Source organism: Ceratotherium simum, chromosome 4 (genome assembly GCF_057802395.1).
Source record: "Ceratotherium simum simum isolate JZ-2026a chromosome 4, ASM5780239v1, whole genome shotgun sequence".
Lineage (NCBI taxonomy): Eukaryota > Metazoa > Chordata > Mammalia > Perissodactyla > Rhinocerotidae > Ceratotherium > Ceratotherium simum.
In genome coordinates this window covers 73539060-73554594 of record NC_141903.1, presented here as the reverse complement: position 1 = coordinate 73554594, position 15535 = coordinate 73539060, and the positions used below count along the sequence as shown (strand labels likewise).

Below are 15535 nucleotides of genomic sequence, written 5' to 3'. Positions count from 1 at the left end.
CTGTTTCTTCTCTCAAAATACAACATGGTATGAGGCAACTTGTAAGTTCATTTCGCATATAAATGGAGTTTAATTTAGGAACCATCAGGCTGTCTAACAGAGTTTAAATATAATAAGAAGCCTTACTCTGCCACTGCTTGAGAATGTTGACCAGCTTTCAAATAGTATAGTCCTCGCCTAAGCCAGGCCCATTTTGCGGTTCCAGCACTTGCCTTTTGAGTGACTGTTGTTAGGATAGCTAAGGCAGTTTCCTAATAATAAGAAAAGACTAATATTAGAGACATCGAGTACCATAAAAATATAAAGCACCTATGTAAAGTACACAAATATATTTTCATTTACCACTTCTGATTTTTCAAACTTACACTGGTATACACTGAACTACAGTTTCAACAATAAGTGACGAGTAATTTAATATCAGGCAATGAAAAGAAAATTTACTTATAAACAGTGGCAAAAATATTTCTATTGCCTCAACAAAGAAACATAAAAAATAATAACTTTCAAGTATACATATGTAAAAATATTTCTATTTCTATACTCAGGATAAAAAGAAAAGACAAAAGTGCTGAAGTTATTAGAAATACCATCTCCTCAAGCTCCACGCTTAGGTCAACTGCTGCAGCTCCAGATTCAGCATCAGTGTCATCTAGGTCAAAAGCTTTCCTGTAACATCCACGGGCTCTGCTTTTATCTCCGACTACATCTCTGTAATAATGACCTAAATAGCAGAAAACTTTGGCCATGTATGTATCCAGTCTGGCAGCCTTTGAAATAAAAATAAATAACAGAAGAATATTAGTTTGTTTGGATGGGTCTCTTTAAAAACACAAAAGAGAAATACACAGATTAAAGGGAAAAAGGAACAATTTTATTAAATATACAAAAATATGCCAAAACATCCTTTAATGTAAGATTCAAAACAGACATGAAAGCTGGCCATCAGTGCTTACAGAAAACAAGTGTAAAAATATTATTTCTTTGTTAAAAGAAATGTGAGATTAGAGTTATTACATTAATCTGCTTTTATGAGTCAAGATAAGAATATAACACTTCTAAATGTTAAATATCTAAAACACAAGTTAAACATCTAGAAATACATAAGACTCATATGCCCATAAAACTACGGTGGAAATTACCTAAAAACAGTATTGTTTTCCAGAGATAATTATGTCTCATTTTTTATAACACATGTTCCTTAAAAAAGTAACTTTTACATTTTTTATGTTTAATTTTCTCCTTGAAAAACCATATAATATTCTCACAAACCTTATGTGTGAGAGAGGAAACACAAAAAACGGTTCAGTAAAGCATAATTTTAAGTACCTAATTTACATGATTATTATTTACGATTTTATAATGAATCTATTTCAACTAAGAATTGAATAGTAGTACACGTTTTACCTTTAGAAAGTGGGTAAGAGCCTTTGTTTTATCTTTTCTTGTTTCTTCACCCATGAACCAATATGTTAATCCAAGTTGGTAATGATACTCAGCAACTTCAGCATCTTTCTCAAGAGCTCTCTGAAAACTAAGTCACAAAATGAAGTAAAAAAGAATATTTATATAGATATATAATACAGGAAACTCCTAGTTGGAACAATCAAAGTTTGAGTGATTCAAGGATGCTAAATTAGAAACAAGTCATTACTTTAGGATTTAGATTAAAATGAGAAAAAAAAATGATTTGAAGAAGAGAAGCTTAAAAAAGCACACTGCCTGTTAGCACTACCGATGTGCTAAGCGTTCAGAGCACACACCAAACATTATCTATGCTTACTGAACACTATGAGCAGCTAATTAGATTCCAAACTCATCATGAAACTTTTTATAGTTACTGTGCTGCATGCTAAATACACTTCTTAAAAATACTAAGGCTACAAAGACCAAATTTACGCAAAACTGGATCTTTATCAAACCCATTCATTTTGAATTTTTGAGAAATATAATAAATTAAAATATGGCTGGATTTATGAGCAATCTAAATATGTCCTTACCATTTTTCTGCTTGTAGATAGTCCTTTTTGGTAAAATGAATCAAAGCCTCCACGGCATGAGCTTCAGCTAGGTCGGGGTAAGAAGAAAGAAGGTCTTCCAAAATCTATAAAGTAGATATCTGTGAATTCTATATCCAAATAAAAATAACTTTTAACTTCAGAAAAAAAATCTCAGTTTGAATGAAAACACCAACCTTTGAAGCTTCATCTAATGAGCCTTTGTTCAGATAGGCCAAGCTTTTGAGAACCAAAAGTCCTGGGATATTATTTGCATCAGAAACCTAGAAAATAATTGTAAAAAACTGCTATAATCTCCTTCAACACAATGCAGCGATGTTTGCTTTAATTAAAGAATGACCACAGAATAAAGACACAGAGATCCTGATTTCTATCACTATTAACATTTTCATTCTTTGTAAGCTTTTTATCAGAGAAAATCTCAAACACATAAAAAATAATAGCATAATAAACCACATGTACTCATTATCTAGCTTCAAAATTAACACAAAGCCAATCTTTTCTCATTTATCCCTCCACCCATTTCACCACACTCCTGCTTAGATTATCCCAGATATTATAACTTTTCATCTGATACTTCAGTATCTATATCCAAAAAAGGTTCATTTTTAAATAACATAATCATACTATTATAAACACCTAAACAAAACCAACAATATATCCTTAATATCATCAAATAACTAGCCAGTGTTCAAATTTTCCAGTTGTCTCATAAAATATTTGAATAACATTTTAATCAAAACCCAAATAAGGTACATACATTCCAAGTGGCTGATATGTCTCTTAAGTCTCTTTTAATCTATAGAATTCCCTTCCATCTCTTTCTTTCTCATTTACAATTTAACTGTTGAAAAATATGGGCCATTTGTCACATTTTCTCACAGTCTCGTTTTTGCGGAATGTATTCTCATGGTATTGACATGTTCCGTGGTCCCCTGTATCTTCTGTAAATTAGTAGCTAAGTCTAGAAGCTTGATCTGATTGAGGTTTGATGTTTTGGCAAGAATACCTCATGTGTACTTGCACTTGGTTACGTGTGGTTGTCTTTCTTTTTGTGATGTTAGCAGCCACTGATCTTCAATGCCTAGATCTATTAATTCATTACAGGCTGCAAAATGATGATTTTCTAATTCTATCATTCCTTCTTTCCTTATTCAATGAAATACTTTAACAAAGAGGAATTTCCCCTCCTCTCATTATCTATGTGATTATTCTGAGGAACAGTTCATAAAGGAAAGGCAGGATAAATACTTTGATTCTTTCCAACTGGTTCCTTAGTTATCTTCCAAAGATTTATTTTATTGAAGATGTGTTGTTGATTTTCCTTTTTTTGGTATCACCGTGAACACATCATTTAAACATATTTGATGTCCTTCAATCCATTGCAGTTATTGGTGCCCAAACTGTACCCACTTTAGCCAGTAAGAGTCCATTCATGCCAGTTCCTGAGCCATTCTGACACAATTCTAACAGTCTTTTACAGTTTCCTTGCTTTCTAGCATAAGATGTTCTTGGCTCATCTTGTACATTTTCTGTCTCAGACCTCGACTCTACCAGTTCTCCAAGGAACTTTTCATTTTGTTTTTTTGTAAAAAAATTATTGTAAAGACCTCTATAAAGCATTCACACAAAACACATTATTGGTGGAAGGGAAGTAGAAAATAAGAAAATAAGATATTAGTTCTCAAAAGATGCTGAAAACTGTTCCAATTTTAAAGAAATATTATGAAATGCAAAGCTCTTTGAAATATAGAAAACAATGATTTTTTTTACAAAAATTCAAAACCCTATGATATACTCAGTGAAATAATTTTAATTTTAGACAAAAAATAGGCTTTATCTGACAAGTCTTTAAAGGCACGATGTTGTTATAATTCACAATTTACTAGGTAAAGTTTTTGCAGGGAATTTCAAATTACTTGAACCAAAAACATTAAGACATCAGTTTTCTTCTTAAATATCAATCTTCCTCAGTTTTTTATTAAATTGAATAAAACAATCATTCTCTACCACAAAGCTACCAGTGTCCTTAATAACGCTTGTCAATAATCTACAAAATATTTTCTAGAGGAAAAAATTCAGAATCCCAAATTAACAATAATCAAGTAGTAATAAAGAGGGTAAAAAGAGAAAATAAGAGCAAGAACTAAAGAAAGAAATTACATCATATGAAAAGCACTGTAAGTACTTAACCAAGAGGCAAACAAATAACTTTATAAGTTTCCAAGTGTGTGAATGATTTACAAAAGTGCCAATGTAGTAAATTCATACCTCTAACAAAATTTTTTAAGTAAGTATTCATGGTAAGGAGAGAGTGGTTGATTGGAAACTAAATAAGTTGAAGGGAAAAATCTGATGATAAGACTACCTGATTGAGAGTACGAATTGCTTCCTCTGAAGATTCACAATCTGCGAGTTTAACCAAAGCCTCTGCTTTCAAACGAAGACAAAGATTCTTCCGATGAAGACTGCCACCAGACACACCAAGATTATCTATGGTCTTCAGAGCTGACAAAATTAAGGACATCTGAGTGAAGACAACCACATCAGTTCACTTTTTTTCTTTTTAAGGGTGACATATAATAAATTGGAGAGACAATAAGAATAAATTGCCAAAACAATATAGATGAGGAGTAATTCAAAGCTAAATATAAATTCTTCCCTGAACTCTTTATGGAAATATATGTATTTAAAACAGAACAGATCTAAATCTAAAACCTCTGTCTTCACATAACATATAAGAAAACTGAACATCCTGAAACACCACAATGGCAGAGACACTGTACCTACTACCTAACAGAGGTTAGCTCTTAGCCATAGCATTTGTAACAAATATAGCAGGTCATGGAAGGGGAAAGAAGCTGAATTAGAATGGACCAGGGCGAACTGTTTCTCAACTGCAGAGGCGAGGCCAGCAGCTGGGTCTAGAGCAGTGAATTATTTTTTATGATTTCCTATCCCCACACCTGACCTATTTGATCCATTCAAACAGACTCCAAGATGTCTTTCCATATCTTCATCAGAGGAATCAAGAACTAGTGAAGGTCCCAGGACACACCAGAAACTTCCCTGTTACAAAGACAGAGCACCACCACAAGCCTAAACTGACTATGTCAAAATTCCAAGTGGAAGAAACCTTTGATAAATACTCATTGTCACTTTAAAAATAAATACACTAGTAGACATGCATACAGACTTGGCATTTTTTTAACATCCTCAATGAATTTTAAATTGGTTGGCAACATAAAATACAAAATATAGCATCTGGGTTTTTAAAACCACTATCTTTCTCCTTCAAGATGAAAAGAAACAGGGTTGGCCACCCTTAAAGATGTCAGGAATACCTTGATTGCATGAAAGAACAGCATCCTTGGGTTTATGCATTTTGACTTGGGCTTCTGCCAGATGATACCATCCGGTTGTGCAGAGAGGGCTTTCCTTTAACCCTAAAAGGATAAAAGCAATGACAAAATCCAAGGTTTCCATGACTACTGAGATGAACGGCACCACTGTCTACTCCCCAAATCAAACTCCTCCCCTCTCCCTCATCTCTCACATCTAACTAGTCACAAAGTCACATTGATTTCATGCCCCCAATCCATTTCTCTGCCACCACCACTTCAGTTCAGACCTCCATCATATTTATCCCAGATAACTGCAAGCGCCTGCCATCCACTCCAATTCATTCTCTACACTGTAGCCAGAATATTTCTAAACAAATGGGATTATGAAATTCTCCTGCTTAAAACTTTCCACTGGTTCCACACTGCACTTAGGGTAACATGCAAACTCCTTAACAAGGTTGCAAGGCCCCTCTCCAGCCTCAATTCTTGCCCCTTCCTGCTCCCATACTTCATCCTCAAATCTTGCTGAACTACCAGCAATTCCCTAAATACCAGCTTTCCTTCCACTTCTCACATCTCTTGGCCTGAAATGCTCCTCCCACCTCCAGGCTTGTATTTGTCATTCAGATCTCAATTTGAATGAAAGTTCTTCCAAAACATGTATCTGACAAGACTAAGTTAAAGCCTCCTAAGGACAGAGATTTTATCGCTATTTTACAAATGAAAACACTGAGACTGGAGAGTTCAAATACCTTTCCCAAGGTCTTGAAATTAATGAGTGGCAGAGTTGGAATTCAAATGCACGCAGACTCCAGAGTATGCAAGCACATTTTTTTTGCTTCTATCTTAAATATACATTCCTTAAAGAAAGGCCCCAAGATAAACACTTACTGAATAACAACTGTATCTCACATTACATGCTACACCCTGTACACGTACCTTCTGTTAAGCTCCTAACAGCATCTTCATACTTTTTGTCTTGTAATGCTTTAATGCCTAAACCAATGAGGCCTGGACCACTTTTTGAATCCATTTCCACTAGTCTGCAACAATACTGATGTCCCTCATCAGTAAGACTTCCTGAAATCAAAACAAAAACTTATTAGCATATATATAAAAAATTTCTCAGTGCCAAAATCTATATACTTAAATCTCAAAAGCTGTCTTACACATCCCCCACCATATCCTGATTTCAGGAATTCAAAACTTAAATAGACCATCAAATGTATAAAATATTAACATTTCATAAAGAAAATTATGCTCCTTCACCTACCTTAATATTGGAAGTAGAAACCACTTTACCCACAGCAGTATGGGTAAACTGAACCTGAAGTCATACTCATTGGGTTTCAAACAAGAAACCTACTGCTACTTTCCACTAGCCTAAGACACAGAGCCTACTGCTTGCCAGGTCTCCCGTTCCCACTCAGCAGTAACAATCGTGGTTGTTAAATGAAGGAATCCCTCCCTGTCAAAGGACAGGATCTTCACCAATCTCTCTCCCTGGGCAACCATGTGCTGCTAGGGATATGGCAGCCAAGATGCCAGATCCAGTGGACTCTTCCAGTGTCCTAGGATCAAAAGACAGGCTACTCACCAGGACACTGGACAAGGACTTAGTCACATTCTCCTTAAGTTTACAAGTTCAGCAGTACATTTCTGTATTCTTTCAAAACTTTCTTTTCCTATATAAGTTAATAGTTAAGCTTATGTACTAATCATCCAATGCTTACATTTATTTTGGTAAAATAATTAGTTTAGAAAATAGGGGCCGGCCCGGTAGCACAAGCGATTAAGTGCGCGCGGCTCCACTGAGGCGGCCCAGGGTTCACCGGTTCAGATCCCGGGCGCACACCAACGCACCGCCTGTCAAGCCATGCTGTGGCGGCATCCCATATAAAGTGGAGGAAGATAGGCACAGATGTTAGCCCAGGACCAGTCTTCCTCAGCAAAAAAAAAGAGGAGGATTGGCAGATGTTAGCTCAGGGCTGATCTCCTCACAAAATAAATAAAGTCATTCTTTTTAAAAAAAAAAAGAAAATATATGTTCTATTTCCATTTTCGCCAACTTCAATCAATCTCAGGATTTCCATTCCCAGTAAAGCATAAAAATCCGTGGAAAATGTGATTTCTGTTTTGAGAATAAACTGTGAACAGCATCCACAGTTTACTAAATTGTTTAATCACATAGGAAAATTCTTAAAAATGAATTAAGACTGACTACAACTTGAAGCAATAAATAAAGGGAACAAATGAAAATAATTTATCTGAAAAAGAGACCTTATGCTTTAATATATATATAAATATATAAAACATATAGCCCCAAACCACATGTGAAACCACTGTTTCAGTCACAGATATCAAAGGTCAATTCTTTGCATGATACTATTTAGCTTACACATTTGAAGTTTTTCAAAACCAGATACACACCAATGTATAATCCATAAGTAATATTTTATATATTGATTTAGAAGTCCAAGTTAGTACCAAAAATGGAAAGAATTTAAAAAGGCTAAAGAATCAAAACTTCAATACTATTTGATGAAATATGAAAATAAATTGGAAGAACTACTACTTTGATTAGTAAGCCAGTAAAAAAGACAAAAGCTTGCTACTATTATGCTTCTAGATATGAATTTTCTTCAGTCAATATGTTCTCACTATTGCTTCCATAATGTGAATTCCAAGAACAGACATGCCTGGTTTCTTTTTTTTTTTTTTAAACTATTTTTTCTTTTTTATTTATGTATTTTTTCCCCCAAAGCCCCAGTAGATAGTTGTATGTCATAGTTGCACATCCTTGTAGTTGCTGCATGTGGGACGCGGCCTCAGCGTGGCCAGAGAAGCGGTGCGTCGGTGCGCTCCCGGGATCCAAACCCGGCTGCCAGCAGCGGAGCACGCGCACTTAACTGCTAAGCCACAGGGCCAGCCCCCAGACACGCCTAGTTTCATACACCCTATTATTCCTCAAAAGCAAACCAATGTTGTTGGGATTTTTTTCCCTTTCTATCTAGTGGTATTGTCCAAACTAGACATCAGAATCACCTGAAGAACTTGTTAAAACACAGAATTCTGTGCCCCACTCTCAAAGTTTATGATTCAGTAGATCTGGTGTTAGACCTGAGAATTTGCATTTCTAACAAGTTCTCAGGCGATATTGATGCTACTGGTCCAGAGATCATACTTTTTTGTGTGTGTGTAAGGAAGATCAGCCCTGAGCTAACATCTGCCAATCCTCCTCTTTTTGCTGAGGAAGACTGGCCCTGGGCTAACATCCGTGTCCATCTTCCTCCACTTTATATGGGACGCTGCCACAATATGGCTTGACAAGCAGTGCATTGGTGTGCGCCCAGGATCCGAACCTGCAAACCCTGGGCCGCCGCAGCAGAGCATGTGCACTTAACTGCTTGCGCCACCTGGCCGGCCCCCCGAGATCATACTTTAAGAACCCCACAGGTCTACAGTATTTACCAATCCCATATACCACCTGTATTATTAGTCTTATATATACCTGCCTTTGTTGTCTCTGTAGCTAAACAGTAATTTTATGTTACTAAAATTTTATGTTACTATTATGTTAGTAAACACCATTATGAACTGATGTTCCAAAAGGCTTAGTCTGCTAATCTGCAACTGCTGAGAATTACTATGAAAACTTAAATACCTTCACCATTCTAAAAAAGAAAATAAAATAGCTATTAAAATTTTCCCTTCAATTTCTACCCATCTAAGTCAAGAAAATACACCTGGGATGAAAAGAAGAAAAGTCAATCATGCATCTTTCCAATGATCACCCATACTTAGGGCATCTAAAAACCGCACACAGGTAAGCAAAGTACGGTTTCCAAAGTATGGATAGGTACATGAAAATAGTTTCCAAAAGGCTAGGATGAACACAAAAAACTTTTAAAACAAGATAAACTTTCCTAACATAGTCCCCTTTGCTAACATCTGGGAGCACAATTATAGAAACAAAAAGATATTTGGGGAGACTCTGTTCATGTCTAGCCCTGGGTAACATATTCTCTATATACGACCAAGTTGTACTTAGAGAAATTCTCTGTCGTGTTCCCCAAAACCATCAACAGTAATAACACTACTGATCCTGTGTAAAGAGACAAGGAACAGTCCAGCTTCAACACTCAATTCTCTCCTTCTCCACACTAATTCTTGTTGAGAATAGTAGCTACACAAATGTGAAGGCTAAAAACAGAAAGGAAATAGACTTCATTGCTTTTGAATAGAAAATCATTTATTTAACTTATCTGCTCTTTTTAACATTTAAAAGATTCTAAGATTCCAGATTTCATGACTTCAAAAACAGTTTGACAATATTATTTTTATTTGTCAATAAGGTAAGCTAGAGTTGGGCTGATGAATGATAAATCTCCAAGGATAAAGGGTGTTCTGAAAAGGTTCGGGGTAGATGCTAAGTAATACCTATGAGAATTCTGTTTCCTAAAGCTTACCACAAAAAAAGGTGAGGTTTTTTGATAACTAATTCATTCCTGACATCCCAAAGAAACTGATCAATACTACAGAATTTTTCTTTTAAATAAACCTAGTTTGGGGGGGAGAAACAGCACGTACTCATTTCTTTATTTTCACCTGGATTTCCTAATATTTCTAGAGCACAAAGTACTAAGCTCTTTTCTGTTTGGATGTGAAGAACCAAGCTTATTATCCTCCCCCATTTCAGAAATAAAGCAAAATAAAATAAATCAAAAAGGTCATTTAGCATGAAATAACATTTCATCAGATGACTGTAAAAGCTATTCACCACTTGTTATGTGAAGCTTTATAAACTGAGTCATTTTGAAAATGAATCAAGTCTCAACATGCAAAGGAGGACAAAGGAGAATGAAATATACTGGTCCCCAGTAGAAGAGAACCCAGTGATTAACTGCTGTGAAGTAGCAAATTCTGCAGATACCAAAGTACTCTGGGGGAGGATAAGTCAGCCTTTAGAGACCTTACAGATTTTCAGAAGTTCATAACACAGATAGTTTGGTTTAGAGGAGCAATGAAAAGGAAAAATAAATCATTAAACACAGCTTCCTACTGCCCCTCATTAACTATTAACCTTGCACCCCAGAATAAGGCTTTCTCTTACAATGTACCAAAGCCTGAACTGCTCCATTCCACAAATTCTTACAACCAACGATTCAGCAGAGAAAAACGTCTTCCTTGGTGTACCTTATGTGTAAATACCCACCTACCCACTCCCCTTTGCCAGGACACAGATCTCTTTCTTTCAATTCTGCAAAATACCCATCCCTAACTCTTCAAGAATGATTTTTTTCACGTAAACCAAAACATTCTCTAATCAATCAGCATAATCCCTTTGCTATCTCTTTATTAGAGCACTTTGTCAAGTACTGAATTTATATGCAAAACTCTGTAGACTATTTGTTGATCCTATTTCTTCTATAATTTTGTAGGCTTTCTGGAATATAAGGGCCATGCTTACCCAACGAATTCACATTATAGGCATATATGTGCCTACTGAGAAAGCATTCAATCAGTCCTTAAGAAATTTCAAAGTATCCCCTTGTGCCAATTGGCATGTGAGCAGGTCAAGAATTAGGGAATGGTACAAACCATTAATAGCTAAACAGGAATAGAGAAAAGAGTGAATACCATTTCTCAATAGCAATCGTAACAGCAGAAAAAGGGGTGGAGGGATGCGTACCAGAGGCCACAAAGAAAATCAGCCCACTTATCTTGGGAACACATTGGGTCTTGTGCTAAAATTTGAAGAAACTGGGTGATTTTGGAACTATGCCTCCTATCAATGAAAAAAAAAAAACACCACACACAAAAATTCATAAGCATGCTCCTTGTACTGCAAGTCTCTTAGCATGCCTCATCCTCCTTGACCTCAATGCAGCATTCATAATGTTAACTAGCCCTTTCTTGAAACTCTCCAGCCAGGAGACACTACTGCAATTCTTCTCCCACTCCTCCAAAAGCTTATTATCCCCTTTGCATGCTTCCTCCTTACCTCCCTTAAATGTCAGTCAAGTCCCTGGATTGCTTCTTTTTATACCTGATAACCACTTCTTCCTACTCTTTTCCCACAGTTGTAATCTAAGTTCCACTTCAATCACTTTGATTAAAAAAGAAGGCCCTAATAAACATCTCCTAAACATAAAATTAGTTACTCAATCTGCCAAGACAGATCTCCTTTCTGAAATGTTCTTTCCTTGCCTCTGTGTTGCTTCACATCAGGTTTCCCCATCTTCCTCTCTGACCTTCCTGCTTCTCTGTTCTGTTTCCCTCTTCCCCTCTTCCTCCCTTCCCCTTCAAGCCTGCCAGTGCCACTCAAGGTACAATTTTCACCTTTTTTGCCCTTTAGTCAACCTCTGAAGTCATCTACTCCACTTCACTTTCCCTCAAATGCAAATGACTTCCAAACTATAGTCTAGCCTTAATAGTGATCTCTCATCTGCAAACCACTGATGGGCATTTCCCCTTTGAATGCCTATTAACATTTTTTTTTTTAATTTTTTGTTTATTGCAGTAACATTGGTTTATAACATTGTAAACATTTCAGGTGTACATCATTGTACTTCTATTTCTGCATAGATTACATCATGTTCACCACCAAAATACTAATTACAACCCATCACCACACACATGTACCGAATTATCCCTTTCATCCTCCTCCCTCCCCCCTTCCCCTCTGGTAACCACCAATCCAATCTCTGTCCCTATGTGTTTGTTTATTGTTGCCTATTAACATTTCCTCTCAACAACTTACCTTTCATACAAACCATCATTCCACATTAGGCCAACTTTTCAGGAGAGCTGAAAGCTAAGATTGATTCTTCCATCACTTTACCTCTAAGAAATCCCTTCTATTTTTTTCATTCGCCTGTTACTTTCTATCGCCACTACCGCGTTCCCAGTTCATTCATTCCTAGTATCACTTATTCTACCCAGTCTCGTCTATCTTCTATACAATCTATCCTGAACACCATGTTAGTTTAAGACATTTTACTTCATAAATTGACTCGCTATGACACTTTTAATGTTTTCTTTTCTCACGTTAGGGAAAAGGGCTCTTGCAAGTCTATCTTTGACTCAGTTAAAGTAAGGAAAAGGGGATCCGCTTACTTCTCGCCAAAAAAAATCCCAAACTGAAGGTAACAATTCTGGATTTTAATTCAGACACCAGGGGAAAAAAAAGTATAAGTAGGACATAAGGGAAAGTTAAAGTGGGGAGAGCCAAGATAGGTGCAATGATACTATTCTAACTGGAACTTTCCCTCAGTTATCTCTAGCAGTAGTTTTCAATCATTTTTCTATTATGAAACACATGATGGTCATTCATATACAAAGCATTTCTATGTGTATACTCATTTAGCAACAAAAGGAAAAAAATTAAATAGATTAGTAAAGCTCTGCAATAATTTACAATCACTACACCACATTGGTGCTGGTACTGTTATTTCTATTTCAGTGACTGACTTCTGTGAAGTTTGTTCACATCAGGTGAATACAGGCATGGACAGAAGTGATATTCAAATTATTTAAGCAACAATCTCTTCAGCACAGACACTGACAAAAAAAGTCAGAGGCTGTTGTGAAAACCAATATGGTCAACCTCCTGTAAACTGACTGAATACCAGCCATGGGCACAAGACATCCACAAGTTTTGGCAACTCCCAGCAAACTAGCTGTCATCACCTCCTCTCTTCTCCAAAAGAAAGCACACAAAGAAGCAAGAGCATGACACACACTCGCTGACTTGACTCTGCTGTATTTCATTAAAAGAGTAGATCATCCACATACTCCATTACTTTATAATATTAGTATTTGTAACAATGCACATGTAACACTATGATATCCACACTGGGAATGCTAATCTTTTACAAAATCCTTTGCATGATATTTATAGCCCTATGTAATACAGTCCAATCTACTTAAAGAAAATATATTTTAGTTATTCCTTCCACTATAGCAAATAAAACTATTTTACTATTTCCAAAAATTCCACTTGGCTCCACACCTTTGCTCATGCCATCTGGCATACCTTTCACCTCCTCTTGTATATCTAATTTCTATGGAAAATTCAAGACCTTCAATTCCCATCTTCAAAAAGACCTCACTGATCAACAACGAACTCAGTAATTCATAATTCCTCTGTATCACTATACTTTCCTATATTTACTAGCCTTTTCATGTGCACAAAGATTACGTAGTGTACATCCTTTTATGTCCAGAAATATTGAAACAACACCTGACACATGGCAGGCACTAAAACAATTTCTGATTGACAGAAACATCACTCCCACACACTCACACACCTCTAGGATACACAACATAATAAAGAAGAAATTACCTGATTCAATTAAATGCAAACAAAGCACTTCTAATGGATATTGTACAGTGGGATAGGTGTTTATCATTCCTTCACAGGCCTTCTTCAACCTAGCAGTCTCATGAGGAAACTTGAAAATACAAAAGTAAAATAAACTAAGTAGTAGTAAAACATACTTGGGAACACTTTCCTAATTAGAATATAAAAGTCACAGTAGAGGTTTTAAAAATCAACTTACTTTGGATAAACACTGAATGAAATGTCTATAAAGTACTTGGTGATCTTCACTAGGAATCTTATCTGACAAGCTCAGTGCATTCTCAAAAGCAGTTAAAAGCTGAAACAAACAAACAAAAAAGTGATCATTTGTAGCATACTTAAATGACAAATGTAATAAACAGCTGAACCTATAAGACTCACTTATGCAAACCACACCCTCAACTAAATGCAAATGTATTTTATTGTCTGGCCCTGACGATTTCAATGAAGAAAAAAATGTAGATGTAACTTTTAGAATATTTTCTAACTCAACCAGCCAGCAGACTGCAAGGAACTAATAAGGGATAACTATAAATTAGCAATATTAATTTAAAAAAACATTCTTATAAGTGTTTGCTGTTCCCTACAAAGTAGTCAACCATATAAGACCATAGTCTTATAGGCCACTGTAGCTGCTACTGCTCACATCATTGTTAAAACATCTCTTCTGAAATCACCAGCACTTTCTTGGGAACATCTTCAATGGCTGCAAATCTTCAACCTTAAAAAAAATTTTATGAAGTTAAGCTATATTTTTGATAAAAGGAAAGCAGAGAAATGACTGAACTATAATAAAATAATTTCTCTTCTATAGTATTAACTGACTTTGAAGAAAATTCCAAAAGAAGCCTTCTAAATATGTTTTGAGCAAGAACAGCAATACTAGAATCCAAGGCAAGCACTTTAAAGGATACCATTCATTTGGTTACACTGCGTACATAAGATCTACATTTTTTTAATGAATTTCCATGACTTCATAATGAAAATGCATAATACATTTCACTACTTCAAATTTTCTTCGTAAAGTATGGTTTAAGTCTATATAAATAAGTAAAATTTCACCGCTCTGATAAAGGTAATGATCTTGCAAAAAAAAGGAAGCCTAAGTTAAACAGCATAGCACAGTGGTTTAAAAAAACAGTAAAGAAATTAATCCACATGGAAAACAGGTGATACATTTTTTTCCTGAATACACTTAAATAAAGCAGAGTTATCATTAGTGGTTGGAGGAAAATAAACCGCCCCAAAAGCCCTTTTATCCCATTTTTAACAGTTAGAAATCAGTTCTTAAAATGATAAGTATAATTAGTTCTCTTCATGGAGGAGTGTAGCACAGGTAATTCAAAAACACATTTTATTTATTTTGGTATGTGTTTGATATTCTGGTAACCTATACTATTTCAAGGAAAATAATGAAGTCATAATATGAAGATATGACTTAAGAGACATTGGCAAATCACCTAATTTTGTCACTGCTCAATTTTTTCCACAACTGAATCTAGACACAGATAAACCAACACACAAACAAATGCAAATATTATTCTCACATTTTTATCCCCAGCACTTAGGACACTGCCTGACATATAGTAGGTTCTCAACAATTATTTCTAAATAAAGGAACAAATTAATGAGCGAAGAAATGAACAAACATGCAAAGAAATGAGCTTCCCATACTATATAGAAACTATAACTGCTTACATTTAAAAATTCCATTCAATTTAACAAGTATACATTAAGTGGCTATTTACTATAATAAGAAATTAAGTTTACTTTTAAACTTATCAATATAAAAAAATAGAATAATGGAGATA

The 15535-nt window shown here is 35.4% G+C and overlaps 1 protein-coding gene across 4 annotated transcripts in view; it reads right to left on the bottom strand.

Moving 5' to 3' along the window:
• Positions 1-15535, bottom strand: part of SKIC3 (SKI3 subunit of superkiller complex) — a 79200-nt gene that overhangs the window by 46664 nt on the left and 17001 nt on the right. For all 4 annotated transcript variants that reach the window (XM_087430022.1, XM_087430021.1, XM_087430023.1 and 1 more), the window contains 10 exons: positions 13924-14022; positions 13707-13815; positions 6299-6439; positions 5360-5461; positions 4384-4523; positions 2192-2278; positions 1998-2101; positions 1405-1531; positions 588-767; positions 127-251 (listed from right to left, as the gene is read on the bottom strand). In XM_087430022.1, coding sequence (XP_087286148.1) covers positions 127-251; positions 588-767; positions 1405-1531; positions 1998-2101; positions 2192-2278; positions 4384-4523; positions 5360-5461; positions 6299-6439; positions 13707-13815; positions 13924-14022 — 1214 coding nt within the window. The remainder of the gene's footprint in view (positions 1-126; positions 252-587; positions 768-1404; positions 1532-1997; positions 2102-2191; positions 2279-4383; positions 4524-5359; positions 5462-6298; positions 6440-13706; positions 13816-13923; positions 14023-15535) is intronic.